Here is a 21,510-nt window from a genome sequence, read left to right as displayed (position 1 = left end):
AGACGTGTGCTGCTCGTGTTTGGAAGGCCCTAACAACTATTTGGAGTACGAAGGAGTTAAATATGGCAATTTGGCAGCTTCAGAACGTGTGTAGAGATCAAAAATCTGAATTATTTCCTAAAGTGGTCGTGAAGAATAATGTCGAGTAATGAAGAATTATATGAAGTAATTACGTGATATTTTGCTGTTGCTGGGTTATAAATAGGTGTTGGGTTGTCATAGAAGGGGATGGAGAGTTAGGGGTGAGAACAGAGTATAGAAATTAGAGTTGTAGAGAGTTGCTGCCGCTGCCATTAGAGAAGAACACGAAGAACAATAGACTGCAAGTAGCAGTCGTTTTCTAGTGTCTTAAAACCGTTTTGTTTTCTTACAAAAAAACATTGTTGCTTCTGCGACTGTTTTGTGCTATAATTTTGTAACAGCTTTTTTGCAACATTTGTAACACCCGTAGACCATTGCAAATCTCTGTTTTATCTTATATCTCCAATAAAATCACCGTTTGAGCTATGAGTTATCTTTTTGAGTGTGTTTTCACCATGTGGAGCTAGAACCCATCACTGGGACGACGGAGGAAGTTGTATTTCATCCTTGGGGTAATTTAATAAATTCCTTATTTACTCTTTGCACAAATTTTAAATGATTTATGATTTCTATTAATCAATTGTTATCTTGTTAGATAGTGTATGCTTAGTCTTAGATGCTTTAGATACACTATGCTTGTAATTTACAGTTGATGTTTTACGAAATCTACTTTGGAAAAGAATAGAATTATTGTTTCTTTTGTTTTGATCTATAAATGTCTAGGATTAATTTATGAACCCATGAACATGAAAAGCAGTGGAATCCCGAGTCCCGGTCTCTCTTCATCCTGTGACAAAATTTGTATATATATTTTCTTATTTGTAGTATTTTTATTTTATTAAAAATAAAAATCAATCCAACAAAGTCCGAGTGAACGACAACATTTCTTACCACTATATAAAATTCCATCAATAACTACTTCTACTAGTTGGGAGGATTCACGTAGATGTTGCTATTAAACAACTTGGCAAAAGAGTATTACAGGCAAGTTCATCTCTTCTAATTTTGAGCTATCTCTTCAGTTGTTATTAGTAGTAAAATTGCTACCAGAATGCGTAAAAATGCACAAATTAATTGAGTTGCAGAAGGGTATTGTTTAATGTTTTTGGTATTGCACAAATTGAGTAGTTATGTGTTCTTAATTAGATGTGCAAATGGATTCAGTTTTGTAAAAATAATTTACAAATACATATGATGTATTTGATGTAGTAAGAACAATCATATAAAGAGAAAATTATGTTGCTTAACTTGTATTTTTGGTCTCCATTACTAGAGTGACAGTGAAAAAAGAAGGTATTATGTATGTTACAAAATTACAGGTAAAAACCCGGTACCGGTCTGGTACCGGACCGGTACCGGAAGTACAGGTACAACACCAGGTACAGGTACAGGGACCGGTCCTCAAAAGGATGTACCAGTCAACACCAGGTACATGGACCGGTTCCATAGGAAAACCGGACTGAACCGGCCCTTTCGCAGCCTTAAGTTTGAGTGGCCTTATATCAGAAGAGAAGGTTCTCAAGAATAAACAATCTAGGTGCAATTAAAGATTCAACAACCGTTAGTCAATCAAATCAATCGAAAACAAAAGATAAACCGCAATTATCTAGTTTCCCACCAACGGTACTAATAGAGCTTCCCAATCCCAAAGAAGACTTTAAACTGAGTGGTCGTAAGAGATTTCGCCTAATTAGGTTACTCTCCTCTCCGAGTAGGCGGCTTCACCAGTAACAACACAAGTGAGTAAGATTGCTGTCACGAAGGATTAGTTTGCTAGAAAGGCAAACTTCAAGTATTTATAGACAAGGAAGTTTGGACACCAAGGAATTTCCAAAACCGAAAATATTCTCAAGATATGAAATAAGTTCCAAATTCGGTTTCCGTAATTCCTGGAAATGCTCTGTCCAAAATATTGACCGAAAATATCCTTGGAAAATCTCTAACTAGTAAATGCACATTACTAATTCTTATTTTCCATATATAAAATTATAAACCTTAAATAAAAGATTCTTAACTTATTTAATTTCGATCTTGGAATTTTCTTCCTTTAGCTATTGAGGAATATCTTTGAACAATAAAAGATAAGCATTAGTGCACGTTTTCAAAGTGGGTCGACATATTTCCACATTTACCAAATATATTTTCGGTATCTCTAATATTTCCAGAATCATAGAAAATTCGAAAAGATATTTTTGGATAATATTTTGTGTTAAAAACACAAAACGTGCTCGGATTTGATTGAGACTTTTTGTGGCCGATTGCACATGTACAAAGGATCAGTTCCCCTTTGTTGCATATGTCTATAGGATCGGTTCCCCACATATTTATGGTATCTAACTTGTATGTGTTGCACATGTCCATAGGATCGGTTCCCCTTTGCTGCACCTCATACAAGGATCGATTCCCCTTTGTGAAAGGTTGCACCTCTTACTAGGATCGGTTCCCCTTTACCCAGAGTCGGTCATACAAAAATAACAAACTCGATCATACCATCTCAGATGATTACTTAAGATCGATTTCACTAATAAAAGTCATACCAATACATAAGTCAGGCCTTTGTGAATAGTTTTACCAAGAACACAACCAACTCATGAGCGGTTATACTAAATCACACATATTGGATGTTCACAAGATATGCAATGAATAACATCCCAATAACGCCTGGGGAGTTCCTTTTCGATTCATAAACAATTTTATGACCTTACTTCCTTAAAACACATGTAAAACATTGTTTCCTAGAATGAAATTAATCCTCACCTTATACTCATACATAATCACAATAACATTCAACCGATTATGTCGATGTCTTATCTACAAAGTTTAAAGGTTAAGCAATAAACCTCGTATTATATTCCTCAATATTATGTCTAGCTAGAGTGCAATCATGCTTCACAGTTTTGTTTTCAATATACACGACTTGAAAGACACAAGATAGATATGGAACAAGTCAAGTCATAGTTACTAACCTCAAGCTGAAGGATGATGTCTTTGTTTTCTTCAATCCATCTTCAGATGTTCGTGAGTAACTTGAGCATAATACTTCTATTGTTTCTAGTCTAAACTATCGAAGTTGACTGTAGTTTACATATTATGCGACTGGAGTTTTTGAACTAAATATGATAACCAATCTTGACATACCAACGCTTGGTGGGTTCAATCGAGTGGTGCTCTAACAATCTTCCCCTTTGTCAATTTAGTGACAAAACTCTATTACATATGGAGATAAGCGAATTACAAAAATAACTCATACCAATCTGCATGTATTCAAAAATAAATGTCGATGTTGACATTATAATAACAAAGATAATACTCCCCCTAAAGGTGAGATAGGTATATTTCATCAATCCACACGTCTTTGTTATACCAATTAATATGATATGTTACTCCCCCTTAGTCTATGCTTTCACTCTTTCATTAGATAAACATTTAAGCACAATTGTTCTTTTCCTTAGCGATTGATAATATTTTTTTGATGATGTTGTAGTAATGAGGTTCAAACTCTCGGACTTGTGAAGATTAAATTTAAAGATTTAATAAAATTATATACAAAAATATATAAAAAGTGGGCGAGAGGTATGAGAAAATAACCAAGACACTGATTTCACTATTACACATGAATTAATGATGGTAAATAATCCAAACTCTAATTATCTTTTAAGTACTTTATATCTTAACTCACTAATAATCAAGCAAATTCTCAAACATCAATTGTATCCCTTAAGCATAGATTATCTAAACAAAGCATAACCTATCTAATTGAATCACAACTGATTAGGAAAATTACGCAAACAATTTAAAACTCTGCAAAAGTAGTGATTGAGTGAATTATAATTAAATATTAGAGAAAATAAAATAGTTACCAATTATTCATGCGTAAATAGCTTCCTCATTGCCTTGGTTGTGGGAGAATTAGCCTCTCATCATGTTGGGAAAACGCTCAAAAATCATTATTATTGCTCAAAGGGTGTTTAAAAATTATTAAAATGGATAAATAATTCAAAACCGGGTTTGTAACAATTATATTTGTTACAAACCAGAGAACTACGACCCCCAGTATGTGTCACTGATATTGTTGCTCTAAGACCCACGACTCTGTGTCGCAAATGCTGACAAATAAGTTTGCCTCTGATGTACGACCCACGGCTGTGAGTCATTGTTACTGTTGGACAACGACGGTCTTGGATGGTCCGTTCTTCGTGTTCTTCATGTTCATCATCATCAGCAGCAGCAGAAACCGAGTTCGGGAAAACTCGAATTTCTCCTTCTCTGGATCTCCTCAGCCCTCCAGACTCTCGACACCCCTTCTCTATGATCCCATCCACCAATTTATACTCCTTAGACTCATTTAATCACGCCATGATTCTCAATATTCTTCATTGAACTCGGGCAGTAAAGAAAATATTTTGGGAATATTTTCTTCCCTGATTTAGCTTCTCACGCGTTTCTACAGCTGCAAAATCTCCTCATTTATCTTTTTCAAGGTCCAAAGTGTTGCTAGAGTCATCATACATGAGCAGAACACGTTTAAATTCTCCAAAACTCATGTAATCCCGTGAATTGTCCCTCTCATGCACGTGCTGCCCTGATTTCTTCTCACGGATTTTTCAGCCAAATTTGATTGACCAAAACACTTGTAATATCTTTGTATATGTCCTAGGAACAATCCCATAAATTTTCAGCCATTTAGTCTCCCTATAACACCTCCAAATCCTTGATTGAAATATGACAGTGAATAAAAATATTTTCCCGTCAATATTCAGTTCAAACGAAGGGGATGAAGGTGCCCCTTAACCAGATGCTTGGGTGCCAATAACAAATGGGTGATGTGGACAAAATTGGGCTACATATAGCCCTTGGTGCTGAAGATGAATTTGGGCTATACATAACCATGGATTCCCCTTATCCAAATCTGGGATCCGTATAGCAAATGTTCTCAGAAGGTGTCCCGAGCAACTTTTCGAGCCGAATTTTCCAACAATGTTTATTTCCAAAAAATACCTATAAACACACAAAACACCATAATAAGTACGAAATCGAGTACTAACAATATGAAACATTAAGGACAAATTAGACACATAAATGCGTCTATCAGCGATACCAATCAATATAAAATCGATACCAGTATCACTTGTTTACTCCATATATTTCTCCCCCTTTTTGTCACAAAATGACAAAGAAACGGAAAAATAAAGGACAACACGAAAAGAATATTACAAATCTCAAAATAGACTTGTAAACTATAGAGTTAAGCACGAGGGTTCCACATTTTGATAACCAATATCAAAACCGAAACTACAAATTATTTTGTTTTGATATGTTATCAAGAAAATAATTGCCCGAAGCAATTTTCCCAATTTAGTTTAGCAAACCAAAAATAAACTAAGCACCTTAGTCCATTTGCTAAACCGATTGTACAAATACAACCGCTTCATTCGATAAGACCAAAATAAAGATAACTCCATTTTTCTCATTAGGTTCTAATTATCCATATAACTTAGACCTTTAAATTTTAAACAAGCCAAATACTAGGTTAGTTAACTAGTATTTCTTGTTAAGGCATTCGATTAGACTTGAATAACCAAAACCTCCACTTTGATAAGTCCAACTAAGATCAGAATTAACTTAGTTTCTCTTATACGGAATTGAATTGGACTAAACAATCCATCCCGTAAACATTTTCTTTCGTTAAGCCATAAATAATTCATACAAACCAAATAGATCAACTTTCATAATTATTCACCTCAACCGGAAGCAATAGAAACAACATAGACATTGTAGCACCGCAATTGCACCGAAATTTTGTAAGCCTAAACAATTGATACCACACAATAAAGCAAGATAACACTAGTTTTTCTTAACCGGAACCAATTGAATCACACACACATGGAATAAATCATCAATTGTACCGAAATTTTGTTAAGCAAAAGCAAAATATATATGAAATGAAATCAGGCTTTTCTTAAACAGGAAAATAATTAACTAACAAAATTGTTACCTCAAATTTCACATCCTCTTTTCCTCATTATTTTCTCATCCTTTTGTGAAGACATAAGAACAGCAAAAGCAACCTTTACCAGAGAAAGGTTGAAATGGTTTTTAACTATTACGTGCCAATAGTAATAAGCTAATACCAAAAACTCATATGTATACTATATACACAACTTATGAAAAATAAATTGAAAATAGTATAATCGTGACTCACATATGGGATTAATTGTCATCATCCTTTTATGATTATTTGATTAAGCAAACCAAAATGTTAGATATGAAACTCGCTAAATCAAAAGTCACAAAATCATAAAAAGGTAACCGATATGAGACCTAATTATCTCATTTAATGATGATAACATGGAGCTACATTCATTTGATCAAGAACGTTTAGCACAATATTCTGAATGTCATGAGTATTGAAACTTATTATTCGAGTATCATCATTGTGATTGTCTTTTGTTACTTTCCTGGTTGTCTTTAGAAAAGACTTTGAACTCCATTTAGAAATGGGTTTTACAGGAGCATCTTTGTTCTTCCTATTATTTCTTCCTGAAATCCAAGATGAATCTCTTGAGGAAATATTAGGGTAACTGAAATGTGAAAAAATTTGAGAGTTAGCCTTTATCCAATTTGGAACATCAGATCTGGTCTTTACGAAGTTATCACTCCTTTTATTGTTTGAGCGATAATGAGAAAACTTTGTAAAAGCCTGACCAGTAAACTTAGAACTATCACTACAACAATTCTTCTGCTCATTTTTAGGACAATGATGTCCTGATTTACCACGAGGGGCATTATTGAGTTCAGCCAATTTTGCGGAAACGCATGCATCTATGGCTTTCTCACTTCTTTTACGGAATCTGCATCCCCTTTTCAAGTGTCCTTTATTTCCACATTAAAAGCAATGCTTAGCAACACAAAAATCATGTTGTATAGTGGTACCTTGTTGTGGATCCACTTGTATTGGAGTTTGACGGAATTTACGTTTTCCATCTTTTGCTGAAGATGAAGGTGTTACAGATTTTTCTTTTAAGGAAGAGCTATCTTTTGTGGCAACTTTAGAAGCAATTTCTTCAGAAGAGTCTTTAGGATTTACAAACTTTGTCTCCTGTTTAGCATTCAAAGTTTGTTTACCTTTGTAGACCAATCCTCGAGTGTCACGAGGAACTCTACTCTAGTTGACTTCAACATTGAGTCAAGTTGTTTTGTGCTACTATCGAACTTTTTCAAGTCCGTTTTTAGACTCATATTCTCTTTCTCCAAAGTTTTTATTTTTTCGAGAGCATTATTTAAATCAACATTAAATTTATCAATTTGAACTTTATAATCTATTTCAGATTCGGTAGAATTACTTATAAAATTTCATGATTTTCTTCGATTTGCTCTCTATAAAATTTCATGCATTCAAGATAATTACCAGTACCAATAATATCTATATCGTTCTCCAATTCATCAAGTTCCATTTTCAATCTTTCATTTTCTTCACGAAGATCACAATTGAGTGTCTTTGGATCTAGAGTTGCTCGATCATCACCTTTTTCAATTTTTTTTTTGTATTCTTCCAAGACTTCAAGATAATTTTGACCATTGCTTACACGTTCTATATCCTTATATAGAATATCAAGTTCATTTTTAAGACTTTAATTCTCTTTGCAAATTTTATCACATTCAAGTGCCTTTGATTCTAAAGTTACTTCAGTATCCTTTTCAGGTGTGCATTCAACAGTTGCATGAAAAGCTTTGTTCTCTTTATCCTTGGAACAATTAGACCTATCAGAATTTTTTGTTCTCTATTCTCTACACATTTCTGTGATTTTTGAGAAGGAGAAGAACTCCTTTTTTTTGTCTTAATAACTTTCTAAATTGTCGTGCAGTCGTATCAACACTATCATTCTTAGTTTTCGTATCCTAAGAACAAGTCTTAGTTACAACTTTAAGGGTAATACCCTCTTCATTCTTGAATTTGTATTCAAGGTCAAAGATCTTTAATTTACCAACTAGAGCGCTTCTAGATAGTATGGAAAGATCATTAGCTTCCATGATGGCATGCTTTTTAGATTCGTATCTTGGTGGTAAAGACCTTAGAATTTTACACACAATATATTTATCTGAAATAGTTTTTCCTAAAGCATAAGAGAAATTCACTATTTCAGAAATTTTTTGATCAAACTCATCAAAGGTATCATCTTCATCCATACGAAGATTTTCCCATCTAGAAGATAGGGTTTGAAGCCTAGCTTCTTTTTCAGAGGCATTCCCTTCAAATACGATATTAAGAATATCCCAAGCCTCCTTTGATGTTTTACACTTGGTTACATGATGATGGAGGTCTCGAGTTACAGCATGTATAATGGCGTTTAATCCATAAGAATTTTGCTTCGAAAGCAATTTTTCTTCATTATTGAATTCTTTCAATTCCTTTAGTCTAAACTCAGTGATTGAGTTGTTGACCAGTACTTTTGGGTGTCCATACCCATCAGTGACTAAAACCCAAGTGTTAAAGTCATGAGATTGGAGCAAAGATTTCATAGCCACTTTCCACCATAGATAGTTTTAGCCATCAAAATCTGTAGGTACATTAACTGAATTAACCATTTGATTCAAAACTTATAGGTTGGATCACACCAAACACAGATTATTAGATCTTTTCTTGTTTGACTGCTCTGATACCAATTAAAAAGATGAGGGTACCCAAATACACCACAATGTTTTATTTTGATCATAACCTATACAAGACCCACTATGTATAAACCTCTTGGATAGACAATCACTTAAGGAATATTTCAACACAGTGTCCACTTGAAATAGGGTTAGTCCGGACTGGCCTAATAATGTGAGAATATCAAAGTCGAGAGGGGAAATCCAATACACTTTGTGTAATCGTCTATGGATATGAAATCGAGACAATACTACAACAAAGTGTTCACTTGATAATAGTAAAACCTTATAAGATAAATATCAAGTGCCTAGTTAACGTACAAGTGTATTTACTTTATTATAATATAAAAACAATTATAATGCGAAAATAAAGTAAAGCACACACACTAGAATTTTGTTAACGGGGAAACAACAAATGCAAAAAAAAACCCGGGACCTAGTCCAGTTTTGAATACTCAATTGAATTAAGACACTACAAAAAGTAAACTTGCAACTTCGTGTACACAATACTAAGTAAACTAAAATCCTAGTTACTCAGCTTCAACAGTATTCTTGATTTGATAATATCTAGCAGAACCGAAGTTCTCAATAGATATTTAATACCCAATATCCTAGCACAACAGACGTTCTGTTTAGGACTAGATCTAGTATATCTTCTTAATGGTTCACAACAACTTCTTCTTCAAATCTTCAAAAATCTTCAATCTTCGATTTAATCTTCAAAGTACCAATCTGCAAAAACAAAGTTGATTCCTTATTGATTTGTCGCACAAAACGGAGACTGTTAACGATGGAAAATCAATGAATCTATCTTACGGATCTAGAAAAACTTAGATCCGTAGAAATGTTGAATCTTTGATCTAGTTTGGGTGAGCCTTATATCAGAAGAGAAGGTTTTCAATAATAAACAAACTAGGTGCAATGAAATATTCAACAACCGTTAGTCAATCAAATCAATCGAAAACAAAAGATAAACACAATTATCTAGTTTCCCACCAACGGTAGTAATAGAGCTTGTCAATCCCAAAGAAGACTTTAAACTGAGCGGCCGTAAGCACAACTAAGGAAGTTTGCTGTCACGAAGGATTAGTTTGCTATAAAGGCAAACTTCAAGTATTTATAAACAAGGAAGTTTGGACACCAAGTAATTTCCAAAACCGAAAATATTCTCAAGATATGCAATAAATTCCAAATACGGTTTCCGTAATTCCTGGAAATGCTCTGTCCAAAATATTGACCGAAAATCTCCTTGGAAAATATCTAACTAGTAAATGCACATTACTAACTATTATTTTCCATATATAAAGTTATAAACCTTAAATAAAAGATTCTTAACTTATTTAATTTCGATTCTGGGATTTTTTTCCTTTAGATATTAAGGATTATTTTTGAACAATAAAAGATAAGAATTAGTGAACGTGTTCAAAGTGTGTCGACATCTTTCCACATTTACCAAATATATTTTCGGTATCTCTAATGTTTCTAGAATAATAGAAAATTCGAAAAGATATTTTTGGATAATATTTTGTGTTAAAAACACAAACCGTGCTCGGATTTGATTGAGACTTTTTGTGGCCGATTGCACATGTTCAAAGGATCGGTTCCCCTTCGTTGCATATGTTTATAGGATTGGTTCCCCATATATTTATGGTATCTAACTTGTATGTGTTGCACATGTCCAAAGGATCGGTTCCCCTTTGCTGCACCTCATACAAGGATCAATTCCCCTTTTTGAAAAGTTGCACCTCTTACTAGGATCGGTTCCCCTTTTCCCAGAGTCGGTCATACACAAATCACAAAATCGATCATACCATCTCAGGTGATTACTTAAGATTGATTTCACTAATAAAAGTCATACCAATACATAAGTCAGGCCTTTGTGAATAGTTTTACCAAGAACACAACCAAGTCATGAGCGGTTATACTAAATCACACATATTGGATGTTCACAAGATATGCAATGAATAACAATCCCAATAACGCCTGGCGATTTCCTTTTCGATTCATAAACAAGTTTATGAGCATACTTCCTTAAAACACATGTAAAACATTGTTTCCTAGGATGAAATCCTCACCTTATACTCATACATAATCACAATAGCACTCAATCCATTATGTCGATGTCTTATCTACAAAGTTTAATGGTTAAGCAATAAACCTCGTATTATATTCCTTAATACTATGTCTAACTAGAGTGTAATCATGGTTCGAAGTTTTGTTTTCAACATACACGACTTGAAAGACACAAGATAGATATGGAACAAGTCAAGTCATAGTTACTAACCTCAAGCTCAAGGATGGTGTCTTTTTTATCTTCAATCCATCTTCAGATCTTCGTGAGTAACTGGAGCATAATACTTCTATCATTTCGAGTCTATCCTATCGAAGTTGACTGTATTTACATATTAAGCGACTCGAGTTTTGGAACTAAATATGACAACCAATCTTGACATACCAACGCTTGGTGGGTTCAACCGAGCAGTGCTCTAACAATAAAGGATTAACATGAAAATTTGACTGAGGAACATTGTAAAACAAAGGATGTTGATACTGTGGTGGTGGTTGTGATTGCGTTTGCGGAAGAACAAGTAGAATTGGTTGTTGTAATGGCGGATTCAACATTGAAGAATGAGCTTGATTTGTGTTATTAGTGTTGAGATTGTTGGTATCCAGATTGTTATTGTTGTTTACTGGTAATGAATTCACATAATTCATGGTTTTTCTCACCATTAATGTCGGTTTTGAGGTTGGTGTTGGATATTAAGGTTTGTGCTAGATTGATGAGGATCGATTGGTATGTAGGAAATGGAATTAGATTGATCAAAGATAAAAGAGTTACAGACATATGCTTTATATATAGATAAAGCATAGCAGACAGCTAAGACAAAGCTGGACTAACAGAGAGTCAATGACTAACAGACACATGTCACAGTATTACAAGACAAATAAACCGTAGGAGAAACAGTCTCTAAGAGCATCTCCAATAGAGGGTGAAGTTTTTTGTTTTTCATGACATGTTGGATTTTAGACCCTCAATTAACATAAATTCATCTCCAATTGTTGGATCCTATAAACTAGGAGGGATGGAAAAATAAATATGAAGGTTTTAATGAAAGTGTTATTTACACCTCGACGTGCACCTCCACGTCACATTTTTAGTTATTTTATTTTTTAGAAATTAATTAAAGTAAAGATAAACGGTTAAAATTTGATCATATAAAATATTCTAAAGATTAATTAAAACCTTCACTGTTGGAGATAGTTTGTTAACCATGGATTCATATATTTACCATATGTGTAAAATCTCATAAATAAAAGTCTTAATTAGACTTCCAATAGAATTTTTTTACACCCCTGTTGGAGATGCTCTAACACTTTAGATTTAAGGTAGGATTATGTTGAAATTTCTAGATCTATATGGGAACCGATTCTCAGTGTTACTTGAACGTCCATTATTGCAAATCAAGTAAGTTTTGTTCGCACCATAATGCAGTCCTAACTCATTTTCTCCAATGAAATGGAGTTGGGTCCTAATCAGTTTTATATGATAAATTCGGTGAGGTAAATGCCAATTTTGACTGAGAAATGAGAACTATCAAGTGGTATGGTGGTTCTCAACCACACTACTAAAATCTGTGGAAGTGGCCGAGTCCTCTCTTTTGGGATTAAGTTTGATAAAACACACATTAACCGTCCAACCCATTTTACATTTAGAATGGAATTCATTAAAAGCAAGAATAGAATCACCCTTAATAGTAGGCCATCAAACTTTAAAGAACTCCGTATCGTAGCCTGGACCTAGTGATTTATTTATTGGCATCAATGTTATGGATTACATTGTTTCGGGTGTCAAATGTTTGGTCATGATGCACCCGCCAACCAGCAAATTAAGGGCTTGGTTATCTATTTCGTACATTTGTTGAGTTTGCCTCAAAATGAACAATTCTTGATTTGGCTATTCCATTGGAATTCATGGTTTGGTGTGTTGTGTTGATGTTGATCAAAGAGAAAGCATGCAACTATATGGGGTCCATGTACGTCCTCTGTGGTCCGACGACTTACATTGGAAGGGAAGGTTTCAAACCAACCTCTATAATAATATACCCTTATGGAATATTCAGGACAATCATGAGTGTCCATTATCCAGACAATATTCCCACCGTCGGATCGTGTAGCCATCTCTTATAAGAGATATACCCTAAAGGCAAAGGTGCCCTAAATAGTCTTCAGCCGTCATTGAACTAAATTTTCTCTCCTTCTCTTCATTTTCTCCTGTTAGATCTCGAATTTCTGTGTACCAATTCTTCCTAAGTAAAGATTTTGGAAATCTGTTGGAGCGAAATCAGGTAGTTCCTCGATCCATCTGCTTCTTCTTGATATGATTGCATGATATTATTACCATATACTGAATATGTCTTTTGCTTCATCACTTGAGTCCAATTGAATTCTGTAATTGGAGCCGAATTGTTGCTATTTTGCAGCAGCAGTGGCACCAATTAGTAGTATTAGTTTGATCAGAAACTGAACTAGTACAATTAGCTTCCCACAAATTTTTGCCATTTTCAATCTTGGGGTTGCCTAGATGTTATCGACTGTGACCGGTTCAGCTAGTGATATCTTTAAAATTAGCAACAGTTCTGGGAATTAGTATAATGAGACTAGGTAATGGCAGCATAAATACTTACTGGACATGACCAAACCAAATGTATTATCCGGAATTGAGCTTTAGGGTTCAATAGCCAATTCAGAAATCATACTCATCTAGCATACTACAATGAAGGGGACCTTAATGGCCAATTTAATATGATCCGGGCCAAATATCAACAACTTGATCCCTGTTCTGTTTTTTCACTTGCTATGCATGACCCATTTCCATTACTAATTTTCTAATTTGGCGGTATGTTCACGGCATTTCAGGCGCAAAGAAGTAATTCGATGGAAGTAGACCAGAGTCTATGGGTGCAAACAAGTAACACAATGGAAATAGACCAGAGTTTAGGGGTGCTTACTGAAGTTGTGATGCCTACCGATGTTATCTACCCAGATCAGGCTCCATCGCAAGGAAATGAACTTACAGGGATGGTGGAAGCTGTAGCTGAGGTCACACATTCTAGCGCAACAAAAGGAGATAAGTTTCTAGGTGCTGGCCGACTATATCAAAAAGGTGTGCTCTGCAAAGAAGATGTTCTGGATGAGAAATTTCAAGAGGTTGGAGGCTTCAGTATACTGAAAACACAAGCCCCCTTGTATAAAGATATCTGGTTAAATTATGGGCACATTGCTTCGAACGAAGTTCTTACAGATTTGTATTATTATTCCCAAGTAATCGTTGTCTCTGAAATAATGACTTGTATTCTGGATATGAGTCGCTACAATCTCGACCAGGTTTCCTCATATGTGATCGACTCTTGGGAGACGAAGATAGAAGTAGCAGAGAAACTTGAATTCAACGTCGGCTGGCTTCGTGAGCGCTTGGAAGACATTAAGAAAAATATTGCTGAGCAGAAGAAGCTTCGGGACACATTGAGAGAACAAGATGAGACAAAAGCACAAGTCATTGAGGCTGAGCAGCAGTTTGTCTTGGCAAAAGAGCAAGTTTTGGCCTTGGGAACTAAGATTTCTCCCCTGCTCACGGAGAGACAAAATTTGATAGATAAATGCAGTGGTGGTTTGCTGCTTTTGGATTGCGGGACGAACTTGTCTCTTGTCACGGCTCCAGTAGAGAACGATGCAATTATGATGGAAGAACCTATTGATAACATTAACTCAATGATGGTGCCTTATACAGGAATTGCATGAAAAACAGGCTTAATTCCTCGCCTCAACATAGAGTGTTGTTGTACCTATAGTTAATGACATGTACTTCTGAGTCTGATGCAGACAGATTTGCTTCTAAAATCATGTAATATTGCATCAACCTGGTTATGGGCTGGGGATGTGTAAGTTTGGTCATGTAATATTGCATCTAGAAATGTATGCTTGCATTTTATAACAACTTTGGGTGGCACATCAGGGATTCAGGGATTGATCTAAGGTTTATTCAATTTCAAACATGAATCTATGATAGACAATTTACCTATTCAGAAGAAATTATTTTTAGAGAAATCTGAACATCAAACTTCACACTCATTCCTGCATTATAGTTATCGAGCACGTAATATATCCGTTTAGCTCTAGATTCTTCACAGAAAAGTTAACTGATTGACACTGATAAGAAAGTTATCAAGAACCGAAACAGAAATATTTATAGATTGTCATAAGAGAATTAGCGGTATTATCATAAACTTGTTAGACAAGGGTACCTGAAAATGCACTTTTCTCCTCAGTAGACCAAAGTTCTGTTAATACATGCGAGTCGTGCACAATAGACCAAAATTAGTAATACATGCGACTAAAAGTGAGAATATACGAAGGTGTTTTAATGCCGTGAATAAGATCGATCGGTTAAATTTGCATAAGACCCCCAAATCTGCAGTGGAGGCTTTCTTACTGCGGTCTTCGGTAATGTTAAATTTATCTTGAGGAAGTGTACTTGTATCTTTGGTGGATGACTTGATGTATAAAATGCAGAGAGCATGTAAGCTGGTATGATGGCCAACAAAGCTTGTTGCTTTTTGGCATTTTATGTGCAACTAAAATATACGCTGAACACAGTGACTCTACACATGAAATGTGTGCGTTTGGCGCATTGTTGGAGAGGCGCCCAAACTCTGCATGGTGCGGGCGCCTTGGTCGCCTTTGACAACATAAATCCCAGTACTTTTGCCATTACCTTCTGGATTTTCTGTTTCTGGAGAAAGAAAACAAAGACAAAGAAGTTCGATTGTGAGTAGCAGCTATGCCTCAAGCATGACCTTTCCAAAATTATTCCCAAGTAGCCGTTGTCTCTGGAATAATGACTTGTATTCTGGATATGAGGCGCTACCATCTCGACCAGGTTTCTTCTGATATGATCGACTCTTGGGAGACGAAGATAGAAGTAGCAGAGAAACTTGAATTCAACGTCGGCTGGCTTCGTGAGCGCCTGGAAGATATTAAGAAAAATATTGCTGAGCAGAAGAAGCTTCGGGACACATTGAGAGAACAAGATGAGACAAAAGCACACGTCATTGAGGCTGAGCAGCAGTTGGCCTTGGCAAAAGAGCAACTTTTGGCCTTGGAAACTAAGATTTCCCCTGCTCACGGAGAGATAAATTTTGATAGATAAATGTTGGGAAAATTGGCACCCCGAGTGCAACGGAATACAGCATCACAAAGGGCAATTGGTGATTTGAACCAAACGTGCAGGAGAAATAATAAGAGAAGGCAGAAGATAAACAAGCACACACAACCACAACACAAGATATACGTGGTTCACCTTTACAGGTTACATCCACGACCAACACCACTAGATAAACTTCCATTAAATCAAAGACCATTACATGCTCTTTTCACAACCCAAGATAAGACCCAAATAGTTAACAAGACATACCCGAGAACACCATCGAAGAAACCTTTGAAACCAATTCTCTAACTATTCCTCAAACCAGCCTCATGTCTTCTCTTCTACACCTTCTTCACAGTCTCTAGTAATAGAGAAAAAACATGGAAACACTAGAAACTTGATTTATGGCAAAGACCTAAACCCGACCCACTAGAACACCAAATTACTCTCTCTACAAGTTTTTTCTCTCACACCGATATTGACCTTCACGGTAGCACACTATCCTCCCTACCAAAGAGAACAAAATCCTAAGCACAAGGATTTACCACTCTTCTAGGTTGGATGTCTACAAGCCTATAATTCTAGTCATATATATAGAGAACACAAACTTGGCCAACAAGTATTAGCCTCCAACAAGGAAACTAAACTCTTTCCTAATATATTTCCTACTCCAATTAAGAAATCCACCTCAATGTGGAAACAGACCTAAAGTAGGAAATCCACGGTTTTCCTAACAATCTCCACCTCGGATCATGCTTTCAAGCATGAAATGATCACAGGAAATCACCTCCATCTTCCACCAGAGTTTTTCTCCATCTTTATATACTCGTATAATTACTTTTGAAGCTCAAATCCGAACTTCCATATTCATAGAACCATTTCTTCGACCAAAACACCATGACGTTGATAAAAGTTTTCAAACCATCTTCTTCAGAAGAACACTTGTGAAATTGATCATGTTTCACAAACACCATGAAAATCTTCAATCACCATCAATGAATCCTTGCACAGGCTCCACCGTTGATCACCAAGAGAACCATCCAGAAGAATCACCACTAGCTCCACGTGACCAGTAAGGTAACAACATATTGAACTCTAATCCAGAAAGGATTAATTATCTTCAATATCGTACTCCTTCACATGTCATGATTACCGTGTATGTGAAATAAACCATGAAATATCTTCACAGTGATTATCAGGCTTAAACCTTTGAGCGATTCCATAAGCCATCATCAATCTGACATACTTTTTACCATCATCACACCCGACATACTCGCTCTGAATACATACTGTGTGAATGCTCATATTACCGTGGTACATGCTTTCGAGATCAGGCACATTGTTGATATTACGTGCAATCCATCAAGAATACTTTAACATAGACTTAAGAACATAAATCTATAACATCTCGTGCATAACTTCGAAGCGTTGCTAGACTTGCTTCTACATGAGACGTCGCTGTCCCATCCTTTCTTCAAACTTTTTAACCCATTATTTATAGTGTATGATTACTAACACTCTTCAAGAAGTAAATATGTATCTCACCTCATTCAGTCTTATTCTGCATCACATACTACATCATAAATATAAACGAAAAACATTCACCTCTACTAAGTTGAACCTCTCAGATTTGTAAATCACATCACAAATCCATCTTTGTGTAAACAACGGTAGAAACATTATCTTCAAAACATATTTCTCCACCCGAACAATAAACCAACGTTCCATTCCAGATTCAATCATACCCGCCCATCCTTGCTCTGATATCAATTGTTGGGAAAATTGGCACCCCGAGCGCAACGGAATACAGGATCACAAAGGGCAATTGGTGATTTGAACCAAACGTGCGGGAGAAATAATAAGATAAGACAGAAGATAAACAAGCACACACAACCACAACACAAGATATACGTGGTTCACCTTTACAGGCTACATCCACGACCAACACCACCAGAAAAATTTCCATTAAATGAAAGACCATTACATGCTCTTTCCCCAACCCAAGATAAGACCCAAAGAGTTAAGAAGACATACCCAAAAAACACTGTCGAAGAAACCATTGAAACCAATTCTCTAACTATTCCTCGAACCAGCCTCATGTCTTCTCTTTTACACCTTCTTCACAGTTGCTAGTACTAGAGGAGAAACATGGAAACACTAGAAACTTGGTTTAGGGCAAAGCCCTAAACCCGACCCACTAGAACACCAAAATCCTCTCTCAACAAGTTTTTTCTCTCACATCGATATTGACCTTCACGGTAACACACGATCCTCCCTACCAAAGAGACCAAAATCCTAAGCACAAGGATTTACCACCCTTCTAGGTTGGATGTCTACAAGCCCACAATTCTAGTCATATATATAGAGAACACAAACTTGACCAACAAATATTAGATTCCAACTAGGAAACTAAACTCTTTCCTAATATATTTCCTACTACAATTAGGAAATCCACCTCATTGTGGAAACAGACCTAAAGTAGGAAACCCACGGTTTTCCTAACAATAAATGCAATGGTGGTTTGCTGCTTTTAAATTTCCGGACGAACTTGTCTCATGTCATGGCTCCAGTGGAGAAGGACGCAAGTATGATAGAAGACCCTATTGATAACATCAACTCAATGATGGTGCCTTATACAGGAATTGCATGAAAAACAGGCTTGATTCCTCGCCTCAACATAGAGTGTTGTTGTACCTATAGCTAATGAAGTTTCCTTTTGAGTCAGATGTAGATAGAAAGGTGATTTGCTTCTCAAAGCATGTAATATTGCATCAACCTGGTGATGGGCTGGGGATGCGTAAGTTTGGTCATGTAATATTGCAACAACTTGGCTAGAAAGGTATGCTTGCATTTTATTTGAACTTTGGCTGGCACATCAGGGGTTGATCTAAGGCCAATAGTCAAGTTCAAACCTGAAACTATGATAGACAATTTACCTATTCAGCAGAGATTCTTTTTAGACAATCTGAACATCAAACTTCGCACTCATTCCTGCATTATAGTTATGGGCGCAGGTAACGGGATTAGTCCTTTAGCTCAAGATTATTCACAGAAAAGTTAACTCATTCCTGCATTATAGTTATGGTGTCGATAAAAGTTATCAAGGACCGCAAGAACAAAAATTTATTGGGGCAATCCCGGCCCTTATCACCGGTTTCCAATTTTATACTTACTAGATTTTAACTTAAATAAAAAAGAGAAAAAAATTAATAAATTCTTAACGGTTGGTTTAGAACAACTAATAGAATTCATTTGTTTTGTGCACAATCCTTAAAGGAGTGCACAAATTTCTTTTTGACTCGCGAGTCTTTTCCACAAGTACGACTAGTCCACTCCACTGAGACTTAATCATACGCACTCAAACTTGTGGATGCAAATGTTTCTTCTTCGCAGATTTTAAAGCCATCCGTTGTTGAATATTCTGAAAGGAAAAAAAAAGATCTTCAGGAACAAAAACATGGGTAATTTTAATCTAATTTTGATAATCTTTATCTGCTTGATTTCTCTTTATGATCTATGGTTCATACGATTCACAACTGCACAACCAACATACCTTAATCATTTTTGTCCTGGAGGGTACACCAACAGCAGTACATTTCAAACTAATCGAAACCTACTTTTACGCTCACTTTCCTTGGCCAACAATTCAATCGTCAATAATGGATTCCACAACACCACAGTCAGTCGAAGCGGGGATGTTGTTGACGGATCTTTTCAGTGTACCGGTGATATTTTGTGGGAAGATTGCCAAGCTTGTGTCTACTTAGCCCTTGCTGAATGAAACGTAATGCTCTTGCATCTTTCTTTATGCTTTCCTTGTGATCTTTTAGTTGTGATGGATTAAGTGCTGCAATCGCTTCCGCATCTGGAGCATCATATCCATCTTCTACAAATTCCCAAAGATCTTGTGAGATGAATAAGGTTTTCATTTGAAGACTCCATAAATCGTAACTTTCACCTTCAAAAACGGGTATAGGGTTTTGAGAGTAATTGAAAAGATTTGAATTAGAACTTGAAGCCATATCAGGAGGCTCTTGATACCAAATTTGTTGGCACAGCGGAAAACAGAAGTGAACACAGGTATGTTTTGGAGCAACTTTAATATTTGTTATTGAAATTGTTGCTTGATTACAACACTAACAGCAAGCCAATTTATAGGCACTTACAAAGGAACTGAAAAGACTAGGTATTAAAACTCCACTACATTATTCCATTAACAGAAAGATTAAGAGTTTTGTAACTCCTGTGGAAGATCAATCTAGAATATAACCTAAGGATTCGATGATTCTAGATCAAACTCTTGGACTACCTGAAACAGTGGATTCAAATTACTAATCTTTTTAACACATTTCCAGAGAGGCAAGAAATAGCCGTGAAGAGGCTATCGAAAAATTCAGGGCAAGGGGAACGGGAGTTTAAGAATGAAGTCACCTTAGTAGCTAAGCTTCAACACAGAAATCTTGTGAAGCTTGCTCGATTCAGTATATCTGGGGAAGAAAAACTGCTCATCTATGAGTTCATGCCAAATGAAAGCCTTGACCAATTCCTATTTGGTTTGTCCGCAGTGCTTTTTTTGTTTTCATCAGCATATTTAAATCTAGTATGTAATTTAAATTTATGATCAAAATGATGACTTCAAATCATGGGTGTTTATGCTGGATGAATGTACAGATCGGATTAAATGTACACATCTGAACTGGGAAAGACGATACAGGATAATAGGAGGGATAGCAAAAGGGCTTGTTTATCTTCATGAAGAGTCTCGACTTAAAATCATCCATCGAGATCTTAAAGCTAGCAATATATTGTTGGATGTAGATATGAACCCTAAAATTGCAGATTTCGGCATGGCTAAGCTTTTTGTCCTTGACCAAACTCAAGCTAGTACAATCAGAATTGTTGGTACTCAGTAAGTACGAGCTTCGTAGTCAATGCTAATTCATAACTGCACATGTCAAACCACAGTAGGAGATACTTATTTCGTTTGAGTTTTGCAGTGGGTACATGGCTCCAGAGTATATATTGCATGGAAAATTCGGACGTTTTTAGTTTTGGTGTCTTAGTTTTAGAGATTCTAAGTGGACAAAGGAATAGCTCTTTTCATGGATCAGATATTGCTCGGAACCTTCTGAGCTATGTGAGTACCTTTTGCATCCAATCTCCTCTAATTTAGTAATTTTTGTTACATGATGTATCACTTACAGAGATGAGAAACTGATGCAGGCATGGAGACTTTGGAAAAATGGATCTGCTATAGAAATATTAGATCCAACTTTGAAGCATGCATGCTGTAGAAGCGAAGTGATGATATGCATCCATGTTGCATTATTATGTGTTCAAGAAAATGTTGCCGATAGACCCACCATGGCCACAGTTGTCAAAAGGTTCAACAATTCTCTGATCAGTGACGTCTCACCATCACCACCTGCATTTTTCGCTGGTAGTACTAGACATATAGAACCTCGGTCGACCTTAAACCTAGGCTACAGTGAAGAAGTAAATGCGACATATGGGCCAATCGCTGAAGCAGTAACATGGAGCGTGAATGAAGGTTCAATTACTGAATTCTACCCCCG

General features: G+C 36.0%; 2 protein-coding genes across 2 annotated transcripts; both read left to right on the top strand.

Annotated features, from left to right (window-relative positions):
• Positions 1-12,958: 12,958 nt before the first annotated feature.
• Positions 12,959-14,720, top strand: LOC113321644. Its single transcript, XM_026569555.1, has 2 exons — positions 12,959-13,076; positions 13,648-14,720. The coding sequence occupies exon 2, from the start codon at positions 13,666-13,668 to the stop codon at positions 14,527-14,529; it is 864 nt and encodes a 287-aa protein (XP_026425340.1). The 5' UTR covers positions 12,959-13,076; positions 13,648-13,665; the 3' UTR covers positions 14,530-14,720.
• Positions 14,721-19,593: 4,873 nt separating this feature from the next.
• LOC113274691 (cysteine-rich receptor-like protein kinase 15) lies at positions 19,594-20,847 on the top strand. Its single transcript, XM_026524084.1, has 5 exons — positions 19,594-19,613; positions 19,765-19,855; positions 19,993-20,014; positions 20,290-20,487; positions 20,606-20,847. Exons 1-5 carry the CDS (start codon positions 19,594-19,596, stop codon positions 20,845-20,847), a joined length of 573 nt encoding a protein of 190 aa, XP_026379869.1.
• Positions 20,848-21,510: the final 663 nt, after the last annotated feature.

This window comes from Papaver somniferum, chromosome 1 (assembly GCF_003573695.1).
Source record: "Papaver somniferum cultivar HN1 chromosome 1, ASM357369v1, whole genome shotgun sequence".
Taxonomy (NCBI): domain Eukaryota; kingdom Viridiplantae; phylum Streptophyta; class Magnoliopsida; order Ranunculales; family Papaveraceae; genus Papaver; species Papaver somniferum.
The sequence above is the reverse complement of the archived record's forward strand: the minus strand, read 5'-3'. Positions and strand labels throughout refer to the sequence as shown.

Bases quoted from the DNA above. Each gene is read 5' to 3' on its own strand.
- LOC113321644 (XM_026569555.1), top strand. From the start codon at position 13,666: ATGGAAGTAGACCAGAGTCTATGGGTGCAAACAAGTAACACAATGGAA.
- LOC113274691 (XM_026524084.1), top strand. From the start codon at position 19,594: ATGGATTCCACAACACCACA. The intron at 19,614-19,764 runs GTCAGTCGAAGC...GTGATCTTTTAG, and splicing joins ATGGATTCCACAACACCACA to TTGTGATGGATTAAGTGCTG. The intron at 20,488-20,605 runs GTTTGTCCGCAG...ATGAATGTACAG, and splicing joins CCTTGACCAATTCCTATTTG to ATCGGATTAAATGTACACAT.